Here is a 20,638-nt window from a genome sequence, read left to right as displayed (position 1 = left end):
AGGTGATTGTTTCCCTGGCTTTTTGGGACAAAGCACACTCAGGCTTAGGACCCCCAGCACAAGTTTTTAGAACACAAGTTCTTTCTTTCTTTACATTCTCTTATGTTCCTATATGCTCTTTGGCACTACTCTGTCAGTGACAGCAATCCAGTTTGGATTTAATTTTTACAGAAATGTGTCAAGGCCCAGCCTTTAGAGATTACTACTCACTTTCAGGTTTTGAATCCACTACTGCATGGTGCATCTCCTTCAGCTGGAGCTGTGCTCTTTGCAGTCTCTGCTCTGCGTGGAACAACTTTTGAGAGAGAATTGGACAGACATAAGCACATTGCTTTGAGATGCATATTCAAATGACTGAAACAAGAGTATCAAAATGAATACGCACCAGAGACACTAAGAGTATCAAAAGAATTGTAGCTATAAGCATCTGGTGATTAACTGTTTCACAAGGGAATGTGCCAAAACAAATTTTCAGCAATTGGCCTGGGTTTACCCGATATTCTTTAGCGTTAAGCAAAGTATTCTTAAATTCCCAAGAGGTATGGCAAAAATTCATTAAACAATTTCCAACCAAAATTGGAGTGGCTGGAACATCAGAAGCACAAAAAGACAGCACGAATCAGGATTGCAGCTGCCAACCATCCTCACGCTGCAGTTCTTCAATGCAGCTGAGCTGTCACAGCAATCCACTGCCCAACCTGATAGCACACAGGAAAGCTTGTTGCCAGACAAAACTCAGATGATGAACACTTTTATGATTCAAAGAGATGTGTACTGAGAACTGGAATTAGCTGGACATCCTATTTGTTTTACTTGTGATCTCACTCAGGTTCAAGCAAAGACCCAACAGCTTGAATCTGACTGATTCACATTGATTCTGCAGCCAGATACAGACTGTGAGACTGGAAATCCAGCATTTTTTCCATCTTTTAATATAGTGTTGAAGCTTATGCTACAGAATTTGGTGAAATGATGTAACAATGTGGCATTAGATATTATTAAAGTATCTTCTTTTGACAGCATAGCTCAGGAATAAAATCCACCCTTATATTCAGATATCAACCGCTTCCAGTGCTTCTCAGGATATCAGTTTTGCCAAACTCAAGGACCAAAACACCAAGGTCACTCCCAAATACATTCACCCCTCCCAGTAAGTAGCTGAGGCTGTGCTGCTCAACCCCTGAAATCTTAGTGCAGATGCATAGATAGAAATCAAAGTAGGGAAACATTTGCTCGCTACCATAAATACAAAGAACTCTCTTTGGGTGCTCCCACAGTAAGTCATGGAACATTTCCTGGGACTGCTCAATGATGAGGTCACGAGCAGCTGAGGCAGCCAAGTACCTTGAATGAGGTGTTCAAAACTTGCAGGGTCATGCCTCTTCCTCTAAAATGTGCAGAAATATTTCTGATTTAAATGGGATTTCATTTTCGAGTGTTGGAAGAAGCTCTGTGCTATTGCTCCTGACATACATCTTTAAATGCACGATTCCCAAACAAATGTCAACAACTGTTTATTTTAATAGATGTGCTTATATCAGTACCTGATTTTTTTGTTCTTGTTTCTGTTGAGCCAAAGACTCTTCTCTTTCTTTTTCTAAGCGCAGCTGTCTTGCTATTTCAAGCATTCGTTGATGATTTTGTACTGTCTCCACCTACAGCAAGTGGATAAATAGTGCATGTTACTGTCAGATAGTTGAGAAATGCATTAAAGAGATCATATGTCTCACAAGCCCACTTAGCACTTCCTTTCCATACATGTTACTACTCAGAAGTGACAGCAAAGTACTGGACTCAAGATTCTTAAAAGCTCTGGACTCACGCCTAGGGAGATTCCCCGTGGGTCAATTAGTTATTCGATTCCTTCCTAGACATACAGTGTGTTTATCTTAATCCTTGTTTGCATTCCAAAATCAGAGTTGCAAGCCAAGGATTCTGACACTGAAATGTAACAGCGTTACTTCTCTTATTACCCTCTTCTTAAGACGCTCTACTCGCTTGATGAGTTGATCTTTTTCCTCTTCCATTGCACTGATGTCCTAAAAAGCAGAAAAAATTGATAGAGAAATGTTAATTCCTTTATGATATAATATGGATTGGACTAAACTTTGTTAAAATTAACATGAAAATTAGAATTCTTCTCTGAAAACACTGAAGCAGTTATAATTATATTGATCTATGATCAGAAGATCTCTCTCCTCTCTTACTTCCCCCACAGTTCCCACTCTCTTTATGCTAATGTTCCTTCATCTGCATCCTCAAGTATTAGCATGAGCATTTAAAATAAAAGCAGGTGGATCTCTCTAAAACAAAACCAAACAAACAGAAACAATCAAGGAAAAATCAGCATGAATTCAACACCTGATGCAGTCTAACATATGTTCTTTATGTTACCATCATTACCCACTTCCTGGCAGACAATTTTGCATGAAATTGCACAAGTGATGTTTGCTGCCAATTTTGTATTAAAGTTGCTTTAAAAGAAACACTTTCTACTGCTAAAACATGTATCTGACTATTATTCTCCTCTAATCCTATCTTAGAACAGCAGGATTCCATAGATTGACAGTTATGAGAGACAGGGAAATAAATTCACTAAATTCAGGTCTTATCTAAACATCTGCTTAGCTTGCCCATGGAAAGCTGTACCTGTGATTAAATATTTTACTGAAACAGGGCAAATATCTTTACTCAGCACCTTAGGCACAGAGGATCATCATTTTTGTTGACTTGAGCTCATAATTCATTCAACAGCCTCTGAAATCATTGCCCAGTATCAGTACAGAAGGCTTTGTGTCAGTTTGCATACAGAGGAAAGGGAGCTCTAATATTTGAAAAGCAAGCTGAACAGAGCCTTGGCAGCCCTGCTTCCCAATCTGCTTCAGAAAGCTCAGTTCTAAGCACAAGCAAGGACCTTCTCATCTGTTTGCCAACAGAAAACAGTTTCCAAAAGGCAGCTATGGTGCCTACTAGCTCTGACCTGTGCAGCTTATTAACTGCAGTGAGTCCACAAAACCAACAAAAACAGAATTGACATTCACAAGAAGTCTAAACAAAGGTTGAGCGATTTTGACAGGTATTTTTACCCTTCTTATTTCTGCAGTAGATAAACCAGATGTTTTGAGTTGCTCACACTCCTTATGTAGGTTTTTAAATGCTTCCATCAGCTCTTCATACTATAAAATGAAATAAAAACCATGCAGAATGAGCTCAGTGTTGAAGGATTTTTCAGGAGGTAGAAATAAGGGGAGAACAAGAAGTAAAGGCATTTTTTTCATCACAAAAGCTTGCCAACTTATAAAGCAAAAATAAATAAAAACCAGTGGATTCTCTTCCATTTGAAGATACACTCAGAAATGTCAGCATTTCTTCAGGATTTTCACCTCTTCCTTTGTAATACACAATGCATCTTCAAAACAGGAAGGTAAGATGTTATCTGAAAGGGTTGATGCTGTATTAACAAATTATTCTCTCTTACTCTAACTCCATCTACCAAATAGATACATTTATCAGCTACAAAAGGAAGAGCCTGATCTAACATCATCCTTGACTGAAGTGATGGGGATTGAATTCAAAGAGCCCTGAGCTTCAATTCAGCAAAGTGTCCCAAGAGCACACCTGACTTAACACGTGAGAAGCAGTTCTGACACATTGCATAACCATGCCCTGAGATATTACAGAGATTGATATATGTAGTTTGGCAGTTAGAAGAAGTAGACAGTGTGCTACTTCCACACCAGTACATTGCCCACCAGTAATCTTATACTGAGAGGCAGTGTGAAAGTCTGTGTGGGTAGAGAAATAACAGGGGACAGAAAGAGTTTAGAAATACGGATAGGAAACAAATTTAGATTCAACTTGGAGAAATGCAAGCTGAGATAGAAGAAATGATAATCTCCACAGAAACAGCCATTCAATGAGATAGAAAAATCTAAAAAGAGAATATCAAGTCATCTTTTACTTCCTGGAAAGAGCAATTGATATGAATGCTGAACACAAAATGGCAATAGCAAAGGACAGTTCAAAGAAAGACAGCAAAGCAGCAGTTCTGTTATACAAACCCCTGGGGAAACTGCATTGAGTGCTCTGTTCAGTTCTGGTTGTTTTAATATCAGGCACACACTGACAAGCTGGAAGGAATTTTAAAAAGAAGCAACAAAATGGCTACTGAGAGGAAGATAAAGTAACAGAGAAAAAGCTTGATGAAATGGCAAATAAAAAACTAAGATAAGATATGCACACACTGGACAGTCCAGAATTAGTTACAAAAAAATAGGAGTAAAAACACAACTGGTCTGTGTTGTATCACTTCTGCAGTATAGAAGTTAAATACTTCAACAAATAATATTTCATTGTTTGTTAGGCAGTCTCTGAGTGACTGCATTCAGGATTGATGATGCCTGACAGCTTTCCTTCGTGTGGATTCTCCACCTTTTTGGAAAGGGGAGCTTACTGAGTCTTTGTGTCCTTATTGGGACACAAAATGTCAAGACCAGTGGCATGATTCAAACAACAGCATAGCACCGTTTGCCAGATTGCAACAAGGGGAAGGTTTCTCACTTTCACCCAATAAAAGTGGCAGCTATCCCTTGTGCACCCCAAATAAGGGACACACTCAAAGCATGGAAGAAAACAGGTTACTGAAGCAGGAAGAAAGGTTCTTGGCATGTAGGGGCAACACACTGTAGACTGGACAACCAGATTTATGCTTGGAGTTTCTTACTTGTTAAATTATATACTGCAGCAAATCTGATGTCCAAATCACAACATAGTTGAGAACATGGCACGTACTTTGAGTACCTTTTAAAATAATTTGAGCACTTGGAGCTTGATTCTACATCCATAAAACTTTGAACCATGTTCTAAGATCTCCAAACTCTCATATTTGAAATGTTTCTCTTAAAAGACACTACCGCAAGCCTGTATATAGAAACGATTTAGGCTAAATTTGCTAATTCATTAGTATCTAAATATTTGCATTGGAATGTTAAATGACATTAAGGCAGTTTATTACCCAGCTCCTGTTTTGAATTAATCAGCAGGGTATTAGGTTAATAAGATGGTTCTATTACTGTAATCCCAAAAAGGAACACCTCTTGCGTAATGGAAATAACAGAGCTGGGTATTTATACATATTAAGACTGTGACATACTGAAAAAACATACAGTCTGCATTCCTTTCTCCCTTTGCTGCTTCTGCTTAGTTATTCCAAGTGATAAATTCAATATTGTTAATGGTAACAAAAAAATAAAAGGCTTAGCCAAGCTTCAGTCAGACTATGGAGGTTTGCTGTGCACAGTGAATAAATCGAGTTACCTGTTACAAGCGTTTAAAACCACTGATTTCGCAAGTCACTACACAGAGCAAAACACAGAAAGCTGGATAAAGATGAGGTAAATATGTACCTCAGATAATACAGATCTAAATACATAACTTTGGTTCACTTTAAGCCTTACATTTCAAACCCACCCACTCTTGACTACCTAAAATCAACACGTAACGCTCACAAAAGAAGTGGGAACATAATGAGTAGGAATGTCAGCTCAGGAAAAAGACATTTTTTTACTTACTCCCCAAAAAATAAATGGTTGGAGCAGAAGTGGGATAAGGCTAATACAAGCATTAGGCATTAAATACTATAGAATTAATTGACAATTAGGAAACATTGGCTTTTGGTCATAATATTTTCAGGACTAGTTTGAAGTGGTAATTGATAAAGTTACAATATCTATCTCATAGTTCACAGGGGGGGGAAAAAGTGTTTAAAAACTTAGAAAGAGGTCTTGGCCATCATGGCTTTGAACATTATTTAGCACTTTTAATTCAATGCTACTTATCAATATAAAATTTCAGAGTTATTGGAAGAAAGGTGAAGAGATACATTTCTTGTTATGAATCTTCGCTCAGCCTTGATTCAAACATGTTCTTAACTCAGATGAACACATATCTCAACAGTACCTCCCTAATTAATTTATCCCTCCTCCTGTTGGCACTTTATTGAATGTAAAATGTTGCCTATTCATGAAAAATAGTACCTGTTTGTTGATGTCAGCCACAGTGTCATCCTGTAGGAACTCCGCTGGCACTTCCAGTTTTACTAAGAAACGTGCCAGGTAAGCTCTCTTCTTGAGTTCATTGGTCCTCTGAAGAAGCCAGTGCAAGACAGGGTGAATTACAGGTTTGCTTCCTGTAACTAACCCTTGGCGAAATGTGCTCCTATACAAAACCAGCAAACAGAAAGTACTATTCAATCTCAAACGAAAAAACACTGGCTTGGAACAAACAATTTGCAATATTTTGACAGTGCCTCTCCACTTTCATAATGCTGATAAAAGAGAAAACATTCATGATGCCAGTTTGCTATTTATGATCCCAAATCTGCTACTTTGAGACCAATAAAAACCTAAAGCCAGCTTCCTTTCCCTGGATATTCTTTGGGAATAAAGCGCTGTGGGTTTTCTGAGTTATAACCTGATGCAGGAGGGTGCAATCCAGGCCCGGGCGGCTGGTCCGAGAGGGACGGGGAAGGGACTGACCCTGCTAGTCATGCGGCACCCTCTCCTGGCTGGCTCCGCAATAGCAGCTGCTGCAACAGGGCCCGAGGGCAGCAGACACCTGCGGGAGCTTTCTTTTGCCATCCCCTATACCATACTCTATAGGTATGACCTGTCTTCAAGATATCACACATATACCCACTGAGCTAGTGGAGGTCAAAAATACACACAACTTCTGAATTAAAGATGTCTTACCGCGATTTGGACACAAAGAAATACTTACAAGTCTGATATACTTCCTGGAGGTTTGTATTTAAGGATACCAAGAAGACTCAACATTCTTTTAGCTGTTTGTTCTGGCAGTTCCTCTCTAATGTCAACAGCATGCTAAAGAGTTTTACAAAAACAAATTAATTCTCCACTGTTTGTCCAACTAGCAACACTAAAAGAATTGACTTTGTCCATTTGTCACTTGGTATGTCAGTGAAGTGAGATGCTCCAGAGAACATCCTTTTTATCACCAAATCTCGATGGATTTTTCTCTAATGTGTATCCAAGTACATTTACTCTAAGTGTGCATTCTCCCTGCTCATGGAAGCTCATCCATGCAGACAAACTGATAACTTCCACCAAGAATTCCAATACCCAAGCACACCAAGACACGTGTCTGTGTCCAGGTATATGAACAATGCCTTCTGATCTTACACACACTTTTGTTAGCCCCAAAGGAGGTGGATTAAACACCTATTGCAGCAGACAAGTCATGAGGTTCAGTTCTTCATCAGTACCTGCCCTGTGTATGTGTGCAAGACAGAGCCTGAGGACTTTTGACTTAACACAGCAATTGTCAAGATGAACCAAGGAAAGATCTGTATCCTGATTCCCAAGTTAAAATATACACTCATCATCTCCAGGGGACAGAACCATATCTTGGTTTGCCAAAAAACCACATGAATGTATAAATAGAAGGCATTCTTGCCATGCCCACTGATTTCCAGGAAGATTCATACAGACCATTTTGGCAAACCACACATGCCACAAGATTACACAAAGCCAGCCTAAACAAAAGCAAATTTTGGTGTCAAACCCTTGTGAGATGTTCATGAATACACAGGTCTGAGCATCTCTGATTGCCTTCCTTACCTTCGGGTCAATCTCCCCCAGAACATCATTGAGCAGCTGCAACAGCTGCACGGACTCTAAAGAGTCAAACGTGATTAAATTGTAGTTCTTCCTGAAGGGCTCCTGATTGAGCTTCTCAACAATGAACTGGATTTGATCACCCATGATCGTGTCCTGGAAAAACCTCTGCAGAAAAGACAGAAGAGATGTCACAAGGCCTCGGCGGGGAAACGGACCTGGGGGCTGCCAGGAGGGCGGGAAAATGAACCACCTCAGCGATGCCCACCGCAGCCCAGAGACGCTGAGCTGGCAGCGGGCTCGGCAGGGCCTAGCCTGGTTGGGCCTGGCCTGGTTAGGCCTGGCAACCCCCTCAGCTCCACGGGATACCCTGCGGCATAACAGAGGAAGGTCCAGCCCCTCACGGAGACGGCGGCGGGTAGGCGGCCGGGCTCCTACCGCGGCCGGGCTCGTCGGGAGCCCTGAGGCAACGGGGCGGCCTCGTCCCGCGCAACACCCCCCCCCCCCCCGCCCCGGTCTCGAGAGCGCGCCTCCCAGTTACCCTGGTAACGGTTGCCAGGCCGAGATGGTGACGTCACTTCCGACGCTGCCGTGCGCTTCTGCCAACGCTCCCGAGCGGCTGTAATCGGGCCCGCTCGAGAGGGCGTCTGCGCGTGCGCAAGGTGTCGTGGGGCAGGGGTGGTCTGTGGCGAGGCGGGGCGGGACTGGGTCGGACCTAGCGGGGCCGGCGTAGACCGGACCGGCTGTGGGTGTCCTGGTGGGCGAGGGATCCCAGTCATTTCCTCATAGCTGTCTGCAGCTTGAGGGAGGGCAGCATGGGACAGGGCGCACCGGGAGGCATTTGTATGATGTCGAGGCCTGCCTGGGGCAGCCCTTTCCCGCCGCGCTGCTTTGCTCAATCTACCTCAGTTTCCTGCCCCGAATTGGACAAGAATTGGGATTTTCATCCCCAGCTCCTGACCAGAGGGCAGCCGGTGGTGCTGCCACAGCAGCAGGCTCTGCCTGGCGCCGTGGGTGAGGCAGTAGGGGCAGGGGCAGCGCCATCGCTAGGTGTCGGAAGGCTTTAGCAGTAAGGAGATTGTGCTGCTCAGCTGTGTGGGAAGCAGGGCTGTGGTCGCTGTAGGTAATTTTGAGGTGTAGACACTACAGGCCAAGTCTCTCGTGTGGTATCTTCACAGCACAAGTGCTCTCGATGCAAGGAAAGGCAGAAATAGGTTTGAGATTCACCCTTTAAAGTATATACTTAGCTTTGTGGTTTCTTAAGGGGGAGGCTGTTGTCGCATGTGTAGGAGACGTACAAGCAGCTTGATGCAGTTGCCCAATTAACATTTCTGGCAGTCTTTGGCAGCACAAAGAGATGTCAAGTGCAGCTGATGTATGTATCAGGTGAATGGTTACTTAATTTCTTTGAAATGGAAAAATGCTCTGAGGGCCTTTGTGGAGATTAAGAATGCCAGTCCTGTGCCCAGGCTTCATTTAAGGGCAAACAGCAAATTTATGTCCTCAAGGCTGAACATCAGTTGTCATTGTGTCTCAAAGTAGCAATAAATGTGACATGTTAGCAATGCTAAATCTGCAACAAGGACAGGATCTTAAAAATACCAAAATGTCACAAATAGACTATATATTAAAATGAAACTTGTTCATTAAATTATTATCTCTTGATCTACAAGGTTTTTTTCTGCAGATTCTTCATGCCCTGTGCTTAGACCTTAAATAGGTGGGTTTTGGAGCCTCTGCTAATTGGCAGTTAGCTTCTTGGATAGTGGTAGAATCCCATGTGAGTCCACAGATGATGGATTAAAATATGCAGTGAGTCATATTAAATTGGTGCCAATTGGAATGCACAGGTTGTAAATCACTGCAGAATTTGACTCAGTAAATAGCAATTGTAAATGTAACACTTTGCAATTCTAAGCACTGCGTCTATCTTGGCTCCTTTTTGCTTTCAGAGGAACAGAAAATGCTTTATAAGATACTAATTCTGTGGTTTTCATGGGAAGCCTGAAAAGTGACACTGCGTTGGTGTCCTAGCTTTGAACCTGCCTAAACTAAGTTACAGAGGGGATAGATGAGTTGCTTGTGATTGTGCATGAGAGCTGTGGTAGAGCCAGGAACATAATAATCCAAGTCTCCTGACTCCTGGATTTGAACTTTAAAACCAGATCAGGTTTCCTTTGTGCTTTCAATCGGTATACTGACCTTTAGGAATCATATTTACCTACAAGTTCCCAGAAGAGATCTACTTTCCCTTGACATGCTTTCCTGGTATCAGTTACACTTTTCTTCTGATGATTATTTTGAGCATATAGAATTTACAGAGAAGGTTAAAATGGTATTTTCTGTGGTGGCACTGGGGTCCAGGTCTGCTCCCTGCAGGTAATAGGACGTGGTGGATGTGGGTGCACCGCTTCATGCCAGAGAAACATTGTTTCTGTAAATACTGATGCACCTCCTGCAGACCTCAGAGCAGAGGATTGTGCTCCCAGTGCTGTGGATGGAGAGGGATCTGTGCTGGGTATAGTTGGAGGGTGTTGCTCAGAGATTCTCTGAAAACTGTAAAAAAATGCTAAGATAAGAAGGCGGCAAGCTACTGAGATTGTGGGTTTCCACCATGACAGAGTGAAACAAAGTCTGATTGTTCTGACAATCTCCAGCTTGCTGGACTGTTTGAAAGCTCCACTGATGGAAAGCAGGAGCAAAATTGTACATGAGAACTCAGTTTTATGAGACTTCCCTACCTGGAGAAAGTGTAGAGGATTCTGTGCCATTCTTAAAGTTGTATGTTTTCTTGATCCTGGCTTCCAACAGTTTTGTGCTCTTCATCTGTGCGGCCCAAAGTAGTTGTAGTGCTTGATATTGGCAGTCTGTAGTAGTGCCTGAATGTTCAAACTTAATGCTTAAAAAAACCTGAATGCTTATCTCAATGTCTTCACCTCTGTGTCATGACAGAATCTTCACAGACATGGAGAAGATGATAGTTTTCAGTGCAGCCTTGGGTAAATATTGCAAGAAGCAGCTGAGGTATTTGACACTTCACACAGATCACACAGGATGTTAGGATTGGGACCTCCAGAGATCAAGTCCAACACCCCAAAAAGTACACTTAAGTTACCCTAGTTGGGGTGATGAGGTTTCTGGATCAAGTCTTACAGAACCAAACTGTTCATATACATTTATTGTATAATTCTGAGGGCATTTTCCAGATTGTCAAATGAGTTGCAGTACAAGGTTTCAAGCAAAATTCCCTAAGAACCTGAGGGGTTATTCTATCAGTTAAGCATTATAGTTCCATCCACTTCTCTGGGCACAGCTTATGTTTTATATTGCTTGAGAAAGGCTTATGGAAGCTGCTTATTGAAAAAGCATCATGCACAAGCAGTGTGCGGAGGAAAGGGAATGGAGCCTGCAAATAAACTGTCCAGAGCTCTCTGGATCCACAGGCACAGTTACTTCCTCCTGACCCTCTCCTCCGTTTATAAGCTGTTGCCCTGTGGATGACTGCCTCGCAAAACTTAAGAGAGCTCGACCATAGAGGCCAGCAGATCAGAGTGGAACAAAACCTGAGCAAATCAGAATCATGCTCCATGGGCAAAGAGAGATCACCTTATATGGGAACATCATGGGCAAGAAGATGAATATGTTCGGCTGAGCTGCTGAGGTCAGATCCCAAACAGATGGAAGACGTTAATGTGAAGACAAGAACGTTTAGGAAGAGAAGACAATGCTTACTTATACTTTGCTTATGCAACGTGAGCCCTCTTGATTTTATTAACAATATTGTGTTATTCTATATGTACACATAGGGCTGACTGTCTTAGGTTAGAAATCAGTTTCTGTTCTAGTACCTAAATGCATCCCAGGTCTGTTTCTGGTTCCCACTTGTAGCTTTATCAGTTATTGTTATGTAGCAGGATTTTGCTTGCTGAAATGTCCCTAATACCAACCATAGCAGGATGGACTGTGGTCAGTGAAAACCTGAGGAGCAACAACAGAGGTCTCAAAAGATTAAGCCTGTGCAGAATGTAATTTATTCCTGTATGCTAAAGCATTTAAGACAATACCAACAACCAAGAAGCCTGTCTGCTTCTGGGTGTTTTGTCATGATTACAGCCACCCTAGGTAGCATCCTAGGTGATTAAAAATACTAAAGGATTGGAAGAAAATCATTTGATCTGTGTTGTAGGGGCTGTATATTTTGTGCCTCTCTGTGAGTCTTCTGTGCACAAACCAGAGGATTTGGCTCTTCATGCAGTTCTTGACTCCATCAACTGCTGTTCTTTAAAGGGCCTGTGATACCATTCTCATACAGGTTTCTGACTGTGCCTCTAAGTGGGGTGGCCCAGGAAAGATGCAGGGATTGAAGAACACAGCACCAGGTAGTTTCAATTTCCAAAGCCAGTACATCACAGGAGGTGCTAGCAGTGGGTCTGCTGGCCATATGGGGTGCCTGTCTCAGCAGGACTCCAAAATTCATTTGCATTGTGTTCCATGTGAATATGGGAAATGCTTCCTCTATATAATTCTTGCACTGTTTTGGTAAATGCAGGGTGACAGGATGTTGTGAGCAAATGTTTCTTGTCTTGGGGGTTGTCTGGCTGCAACGTGGCTTTCAATGCTTTGAGCTATATGGTAAGCAAGCAAGGTCATTGATCTGTGGTTAAACCATTCTAATAGTCTCATGGAAGATGGATGTGGTTGTGGGAACTTTGCAGTGGGAGTGTGGTATAGGATGTTATCTAACAAGGTGGGGTTGCTTGGACAGAGTTAACCAAGTTTCCTCTAAAAAATACTTGCAGTTTTGTTCCTTGTCATGCTGTCTAGTTTTGTTTCTTGTCTGAAAAATCCAAAATAACCTCACCAAACAATCTCACATTTACCTCAGTGTTTCTGAGATTAGAGTCTGTTCTGCAGAGGCTCCCATTCAGGGTCAGCTGAAATGGCAAGTCACCCTTTGCAGCAGATTTCAAGAACAATAAGATGTTTTAGGAATATGCAATAACTGATTGCCTCTAAAGGGCAGATTTTCCTTTTTGCTGCAAACTGGGGCTGTTCTCAGTGATAAGTGTTTGCTGAACAAAGTCTGCTGAAGTTCATGAAGTTGGTTTCATTCTCATGGGAGGGCAACAAGCCAGGACATTGAGCACACTGATCCCAATCTCACAAAGAATCAAGTCTGCAGGAAATTCAATTTGCCTTACTAAGGTCCTATACCCACCTACTGCTGCTCAGAGCTGGGTTCCCAGTGCCAGTTTCCAACCACATGGTTTTCCCAAAGCACTGTTCTCCAGAAGGAAAAGGCTGAAATGCTATTAGAACAGGCGATATATAAATAAAGGAACACTGATGAGTTGCTTTGTATTTCTAGTCTCCAGATTCTATTTTAGCCCCCACCAGAACAATCTGTTGTTAAACTGAAATAGTGCTAGCTCTTGTGGTTTGTTTTTCAAAGCAAACCTTTTATATCGCTTTCATGTAGTGTGAAAAGTATCTTTTGAGCAGACAAGTTCCTCGAAGTTGATGGTGCTTTGATGAGTGAGATGACTTTCTTGTCAGCTTAAAAATACAAGTGTCCTTTCTCCTTTTATTAACACATTCAGTTCATGAGAAAGTGAAAACATCAGGCCAAGAGTTTTGAAGCAGTCATCATGGTGAACAAAAATAGTCACGGAGTTGCCCTGTGGTAAATACACTTTGTGATATATCTTTGGGATGCATCAAATGCATGGAGCAGTCTGGTACAAGCAAATACTGTTGCTCATTATGTCTGCATCTCAGCAGATAGCATGGAAGATCTAGTTTAATTGCTCCTTTTCTTTCTTGGAGAATCAGCTGGCAATGGTGACTTTGCCTTCACATCACTTTCAGGGGGTGATGGCATTCAGGCCAGACAAGGGGTGATGTCTTCAAACTACAAAAGGGATATTTATACTAGAGTTAAGACATTTTTTACACTTAGGGTGATGAAACATTGGAACAGGCTGCTCAGAGAGGTGGTAGGTACACCATTCATGGAGATGTTCCAGGTCAGGTTGGATGTGGCTCTGAGCAACGTGAAGATGTTGCTCACTGCAGGGGGGTTGGACTAGATGACCTTGAAAGGTCCTTTCCAACCCAAACCATTCTATGATTTTAAGACTCTATTTTTCAAACCACAATACTGAGTTCTTTCCAGCTTGTGTGTATCTTTACTAAAAGGAGAGGAGTGAGAGGAAGCAAGAGGGAGATGTGAAGAAAAGTGCAGACTGGTGTGAATGAGAGCCCATCTTAGTCACTCCCGTTGAAGTCTGTGGCTGTCATCCATTTGAAGGGTTTGTTACATCCCTATGAAGGCTAGGCAGATCTCAGAATAAGTCAGGGGACTTGTATCTTATATTTGGGACCAGTTGTCCAGAAGATACCATACTGTTTTAACCAGGTATTTGAGTTCTTTGTAGTGCTAAGCCTCCCTGAATTTGGGCTGCTGGCTGGATTACCACTTTCCCTGGTAAAGACTAAAGACTCACAGAAAATCTTGACTTCCCAGGAGTGCAGAAAGAATTCAGATTTTCTGCTCATCCTTGTTTAATTTGCTCATGTTTTCAAATTAGATTTCTGGCTGAAAGAGTTGGCTTCTTGATTTATCCCAAGATTCAGATATGTAACTTCATATAACACTGTGAAGGAAATTACTTCACCCTCAGCACAAACAATGACAAGCACTGGTGGCCCAAAAAACCAGGACTGATGAGGTGTGGCAGCACCATGCTTTGGGTAGTTCTTCCTACAGCTTCCTCCTATAGAAAGCTGCAACAATCTGAAATGTCAAGCTCCTTATCTTATGTTTGAGGAGGAATCCACTGACATCTAGAAACTGCCTCTGACTGGTGAAAAACTCTTGTCTTTGCTGAGTAAAAGTTTGTTTCTCTACAGGAGTTAAACAGGAAGATGTGTCAACTATAAATGTAATTGTTAAAACCAGTAAGGTCAAGGCATGGTGCCCTGTGGAATCCATGGAAACCCCTCCTTGATCAAGAAAAAGAAATATCTGCATTTTCCTAAATGCCAGAAGAAGGATTTCCTTTGACAAAGGCATAATATTTTAGGACAATCCTTTTGCTTAGGCACATACAGATCTCCTGTATGTAAAACAGCCAGTTCCTTCACAGCCATACTGCTAACACTCATCACAATATCTAAATAACTTTTAACAATGCATGATTCATCCTGCTGTATGATTTCTGCAATGAAGTCATAGCCTCCAGTTTGTATCATCATGCAGCTGCCATAGAAATAGTTTTGGATGTCACAGGCTCATCTTGAATTCACCAGAGACATTTGGCTCATTAATTCAAATGTCAAGGAGAACGCATCAGCGTAAGATTTAATCAGTGACAGAAATAAAGTTTCCTAACTTGGGGTTTTCTCCTGCAAGGCTTAGGGCTCTGTGGTGGTGAAGTGCTTTGTGCAGTCATTGATCACAGGGAGGTTGCTTCCACCTCCCAGAATTGCAGGGGTAGATTGGTTGTCTGTACATTGTGCTTCAGGATAGTGTTTGGAGATCCATCTCAGACTGAGGAAAAATCTCTCCATCCTTTCTAGCTAGATGGTGATGATCCCTATGCTGCAATCTGTAATAGTAAGATGAAGAAAACTCTTAAGAGAAAGACTCTTTGAAATCCTGGCCTCGTAGTCATCTTTCGTTGGATCTCCATGACTGCACAACCTTCAAATATGAAAAGGTTCTAATTCTATTCTGTATCAGCCAAAGCATGAACAAATTTTATAAAATACTTGTTTCCAACTGAAATGATGCAAATTACCCTCTAAGAGCAAATGATACCAATTTTCTCTCCTCTGAACCAGCTTTGAAGTACATGTGTAAGAAACTAGGTCAATTACCAGTTTGTTAACCCATTGCTTTTAAAAGATACAAGTGTGATTCTATGTATATGTCCCATCTCTTCCTTAATTCAGGGATTCCTGCAGAGTCTGAGCAGTTTTTCCACAGCCAGGTCACCTCCAGATCCCACCATGCCTCCTACAGCTTCTTCTGCTGCGGTTTTCTTAGCTCTTTAAAGGAATTCATTCTCTTCTCTTGCAGACAGAGTTGTGATCTCAAAAAGCCTTTGTCCAACAACAGGAAGGCTGTAATTGTTCATACAGCATCCGGGAAAGATATGCATGAGCTTCCTGAGTTAATGAAATCCTAGGGGTTTTTATGTAAAGTTCCAGTGGCTGCCAGTCACTCTTAAATGTCACACTGTGTAGGCTCACTGCTGCGAATGTCACAGAGGGAATTTTACTTTTAATTACCTTGTGCAGTTGACACATTCTGTTGTGTTTCCAAACCTTCCTCTGAAGTGCCAGGAGTCGGTCAGCCCATTGGAATGGGCTGCCCAGGGAGGTGGTGGAGTCGCCGTCATTGGAGGTGTTCAGGAGGAGACTTGATGGGGTACTTGGTGCCATGGGTTAGCTGTTTGGGTGGGTTGGATTGGTTGATGGGTTGGACGCGATGATCTTGAAGGTCTCTTCCAACCTGGTTTGGTTTATTCTAAATAAAGACTCTTTATTCTAAAATAAAGGGACCAAAAAATAATGGATAAGAGGTTGGTTTCAAACCTCCGATGCATAATGTTCTTTCACAAGTTCCATTGGTAAGGAATAAAATGAAGAACCGCTAAAAAGCAAAGCTGAGTGTTTATTTTCTACCAGAGCAATGCCTAAAACCGTGCTTGGAGCCTCTGATGCCTTGCCCTCTGGTTGAGATACTGAGGTAGCAGTGGTGGGCTGTCTTTTAATTTGGATTCTCATTTCTGCCTGAGGCAGGGCATAGTTGTCAGATTAGCTGGCTGATGGAGAGGTGCTTGCAACACCCTCTTCAGGAGAGCTTTGGATCAGGCTCCATATGTTTCCCAGTGGATGAATTATGGTCAGTTTAACATTATGGGTTCATTAATTTTTAGTTCTTTAAAAATTACCATACACTATTCATGTCTTGACTGTTTGTGTCCCAGTAGCATGCACAACTGTTAGTTTGATTTGCAATCAAGTTGACTTGGTTTAGAAGACTCATAAGAAGTCCCTCATGGAAGCTGCATGTCATCCATCTGATGGGCTTCTTGTCATCATAGATCACTGGTAAGGAGGTTTTGCTCAAAATACTGTGATAGGAAAAAAATCCCTCTTAGATGCACGTGGTGTAATTTCTTACTGTTGTTCTACAGCAAGATTTATAGGAGAAGCCTCCTGAGATATTTCAGCAGCATGTAGAGACTGCAATTAGGATTGGCCCACACAAGTAAGTGCAAAAGAGAGAGAACAATTTATACCTTGATCCTCAGAGAAACCTAACTCCCTGCATCCCAGTCTGTTATTTTCAGCAACATATTCCTCCTACTGACAGCTTTCCAGGTAATAGTAGAGTAGCATAACATTAACTGATGTATTTAAGTAGAAGTTTGTTGGTTTGATGTTTCTTTTTTAGGCCTGCTGTTCTAAGGAGTTCTGAGAACTTCACTGAGCTAATAAAGAACAACATTCATTCCCGAGATTTAGTTAGACCTTGTAAGTGCAAACATTCCTCAATGCTTTCTGAAGAGTGAGTAGCTGTGATTTGAAAACAAAAGAAATTACTAATTTGACACCTTTACTCAAGAAGGCTTTGCTCTCAGGGCTGTGTCTGCTTGAGTGTCAAACACCAAGTTTCTGTAATTCTTTTAGCCCATTAATCCAAAAGAAATGAGAGTTTGGGAATAGAGTCACACACATCCACCCCCAGCTAGTTCCAGATTAGATTCTGAGAGGCTAAGACTATATTCCTGCTGTCCACTTCAAGTTAATAGGTCTTGTGAACAGAGGATGTCTTTTCTGGAGTCAGCTAAAAGTCACAGCTTTTCCTGTGGTGAGTATGTGCCAGTGGCAGTGCGTTGGTGTTGCAACAACTTGTGAGGTGCCGATTCGATTTCGCTAGGGTGGGCGTTGGCAACACAAAAAGACAATCCTCCTCCATATCTGCTGATCTATCATCATTATCCCCATTGTGCTGTGTCAAATGAAAAGCCCAATGGTGAGGATCGCTGTTGTAAATTCTCTCTGTAGTTGGATGAAGCAGAAAATGCTGTTTGCTTTCATTTTTGTTGGGAATTATTGCAGAGCCACCCTGTGTAATTCTGTGATGCTGGCAGCCACCTCACCAGCAAGTCCAGCAAGATCAATGATAACAAAGAATATGAACTGGGGCAACCTCTCAAATAAGAGGCCTCTACCCCAGATGGCCAAAGGTGGTTCTACTGGGGTAGATGCCAGCCAACATCATGAGCAGCTCTGCTGCTGAAATAAAAATGGGCAGTGCTTCACAACCTCCCATTGGTTTCAGCAACTGGTGCTGTCCAGTCACACTCTGAAGAGTGTGTGCATCTCTACAGAGATTCACTCTTGATCTAGGAGACAGAGCTGTCATCCCAAGACGCAGCATGTGGGAAATTAGAGATACTTATCCCCAAACAGTTAACAACTATAGTGGGCTGAGCATGGAATGAGAATGTGGCACAACTTGAGCTCACTCAGTGACTCACCTTGGACATTTAACTTTCCATGAACCTTTAAAAAAAGAGAAAAACGCATGTGACTTTCCAAAACCTTCTGTAGTACAGCTGAATTCTTGCATGCTGTCTTTGGAGAGGCACAACTGCATACTGCTTAGCACAGAGGAACAAATACCTTGAGCTGAACTGCTTGATTCTGCCTTTTCTGGGACTTACCCAACATGATTTGTAAATGTAGGTTTGAACTCTTAGGGCTAAATTTTAGTGTGAGCTTCCAGGCCTCCTACCTTAGCACTGGTGCATACCAGAATTCCATCTGAGTCAGGAGATAACCAACACCCTGAAAATAAGGATGGAGTCAAGAGTCATCTCAAAGCGTCACCCCTGAAAGAATGGAGTCCAGAAGAGATACCAATTGAAAATGTGTTCCCTGAGTATTTTTATCCCCAAGTCTCACCACAGTCTGCAGCCCTGAATGAAGAGGCTCCAGAAAGAGGCCTCCAAGCGTGTAGTTTCATGACTCATCATTGAAGGCCCCACAGTCCATCCAGGTTAGATTATTTCAGTGACACAGAGATATTCTGAAGAGCCCAGCTGTTCTCTTTGTATTGCTCCTTTTAGCCTGAACTCAGGAATTAACAAGGAAATGTACCTCTACCATCTTTGGTGTAATATTTTCAGACACTTCATTCATGCTCATTGAAATTGTAGTGTTGGACTTTGGCCTACTGTTTGCTCTTAGCTTCAAACAGGCCTTGCCTCCTACACCTCCTCCTGCTGAAATTGGCACAGTGCAAGTTTCTTTGGGCTATGATGCATAAGGCCAAAGTACAGCCAAAGAGCAGCAAATTGGGGATAGATTAATCTGTGCTCCAACACCTTCCCAGTTCTTTCTTTATACTTGGACTTGTTCTATTTTTATAGAAACGAGGTGAGAAGGATTATAATGTGTATATTCTGCACTCCTTTCAACTAAGCTTTGTTCTTTATGAGCTAACCCAGCAGTTTGCCACTTCCATTTCCCACATGTATTTTAAGATGTATTGCTGGCAGGTTATGCCCCCTGTATTTCTGTCTTCAGCTGTAATATGCATTAATTATATTAATGTTCATATTGCAACATCTTCTGTGTCTGAAGTGGGAAAATATTACAGCTGGCATTAATGATTCCTGTTCTGACACGTGAACTGACTCCTTTTGGAAAGAGTGACACTGAGCATTCATGTAAGACTGGTTTTAATCTCCTTTCATATTTGTGTATATATTCTTCCTTATCTTCTCCCTCTTTTTCTAAAATTCTTTCAGATTTGACTGGTTTTGTAATCAATAGAGCATTTTACTCATCTATATGTGACTCCAAATCTCTTTGATAGTTTCATACTGTCTGAAATTCCCACTGCCAGTTTGTCAGTTTTGTTCATCTCTTTCGAATGGTTTATCTGTCTTTATGAGAGTTATGGGGATGCTTCTGAAATAAGCACTGTGTGGCAGCTTGGCAGCAGGTAGAAGGTGCATGAATTAGGTGGTGCAGATCTGTTTTTATGGCAAAGATGGATTCTACAAGAGGATAAATACAAGATTTGTTCATTGTGGATGGGAAGGTGACAGTCTTAGATGTACTTCTGCAATCCTTTGCAGGCAGGTGCTCTGTCTTTGCCCTGAGCTGGCACCAAGCTAGACGCTGGGATCACCCTCACCTGAGGTCGTATGTCCAGCTTCTTTGTGAGATTTAGTAGCCCAGACGCTGCTGCTGGGAGCAGGGGGCTTCCAGGTAACTGACTCATCTGATGAGTGTGGAGGTGAAAAATTTCCCCTAAACTTGCAAACAATGAGAAACAATCCCTCAGATTAAGCAACAAAAGGAGGTTGCTGAAAAGAGGTTGGAACCAGGTGGGGGTCAGTCTCTTTTCCCAAGTAGCAAGTGATAGGGTAAGACGAAATATCTTCGGTTTGCACTAGGAGAGATTTAGGTTGGTATTGGTTTCTTCCCCAAAGGGCTTCTCAAGCCCTGGTACAGGCTGCCCTGGGAAGTGGTGGAGTCATCGTTCCTGGAGAGATTTAAAAGACATGAAAATGTGGTGCTGAGGGACATGGTTTAGTGATGAACTTGGCAGTGCTGGGTTAATGGTTGGACGTGATGATCTTTTCCAAACGAAAGATTTTGTGATTCTAACTAAGTTGAGAGCATCCTCCTCAAGATGACCACTTGCACTTCCCACAGCCGAGCTCCAGCAGTAGGAGGCTTCAGAACAGACCCATTACCCCGGCTGACGAGCCCCAGCCTATTGCGGGCATCCCCAAAGGGGAATCCCTTTTCCCTGCCGAAAACAGCCAGGGGAGAGGCCTCCGGGCGGCGCTGGGACACGGCCGGCGATCAAGAGCCCGAGCCGGCGCAAGCCCCGGGGCTGCGGCAGCGCTCTCCGGGCTGCTCGGGGCGCTGTGGCTCCGCGGGGGCTGCGCCAACCGCTGCCTAGCCTG

The 20,638-nt window shown here is 42.4% G+C and overlaps 1 protein-coding gene across 3 annotated transcripts in view; it reads right to left on the bottom strand.

The window, feature by feature from the left end:
• The window catches only part of IFT81 (intraflagellar transport 81), a 42,079-nt gene extending 33,822 nt beyond the window's left edge, over positions 1 to 8,257 (bottom strand). The window contains exons 1-8 of one of the 3 annotated variants that reach the window (XM_068163482.1): positions 8,176 to 8,257; positions 7,638 to 7,802; positions 6,778 to 6,881; positions 6,036 to 6,216; positions 3,087 to 3,176; positions 1,974 to 2,039; positions 1,545 to 1,655; positions 211 to 295 (exon numbers count right to left, since the gene is read on the bottom strand). In XM_068163482.1, the coding sequence (XP_068019583.1) occupies positions 211 to 295; positions 1,545 to 1,655; positions 1,974 to 2,039; positions 3,087 to 3,176; positions 6,036 to 6,216; positions 6,778 to 6,881; positions 7,638 to 7,781 (781 nt within the window). In that variant the 5' untranslated portion in view covers positions 7,782 to 7,802; positions 8,176 to 8,257. Of the gene's footprint in view, positions 1 to 210; positions 296 to 1,544; positions 1,656 to 1,973; positions 2,040 to 3,086; positions 3,177 to 6,035; positions 6,217 to 6,777; positions 6,882 to 7,637; positions 8,129 to 8,175 lie in introns of those variants that run through there. The other 2 variants (XM_068163480.1, XM_068163479.1) reach the window with 2 other exon arrangements.
• Positions 8,258 to 20,638: the final 12,381 nt, after the last annotated feature.

The sequence above is a fragment of the Melanerpes formicivorus genome, unplaced genomic scaffold, assembly GCF_026170545.1.
Source record: "Melanerpes formicivorus ecotype bairdi unplaced genomic scaffold, bMelFor1.0.p_v2 SCAF_72, whole genome shotgun sequence".
Lineage (NCBI taxonomy): Eukaryota > Metazoa > Chordata > Aves > Piciformes > Picidae > Melanerpes > Melanerpes formicivorus.
This window is presented reverse-complemented; position numbering and strand designations above follow the sequence as displayed.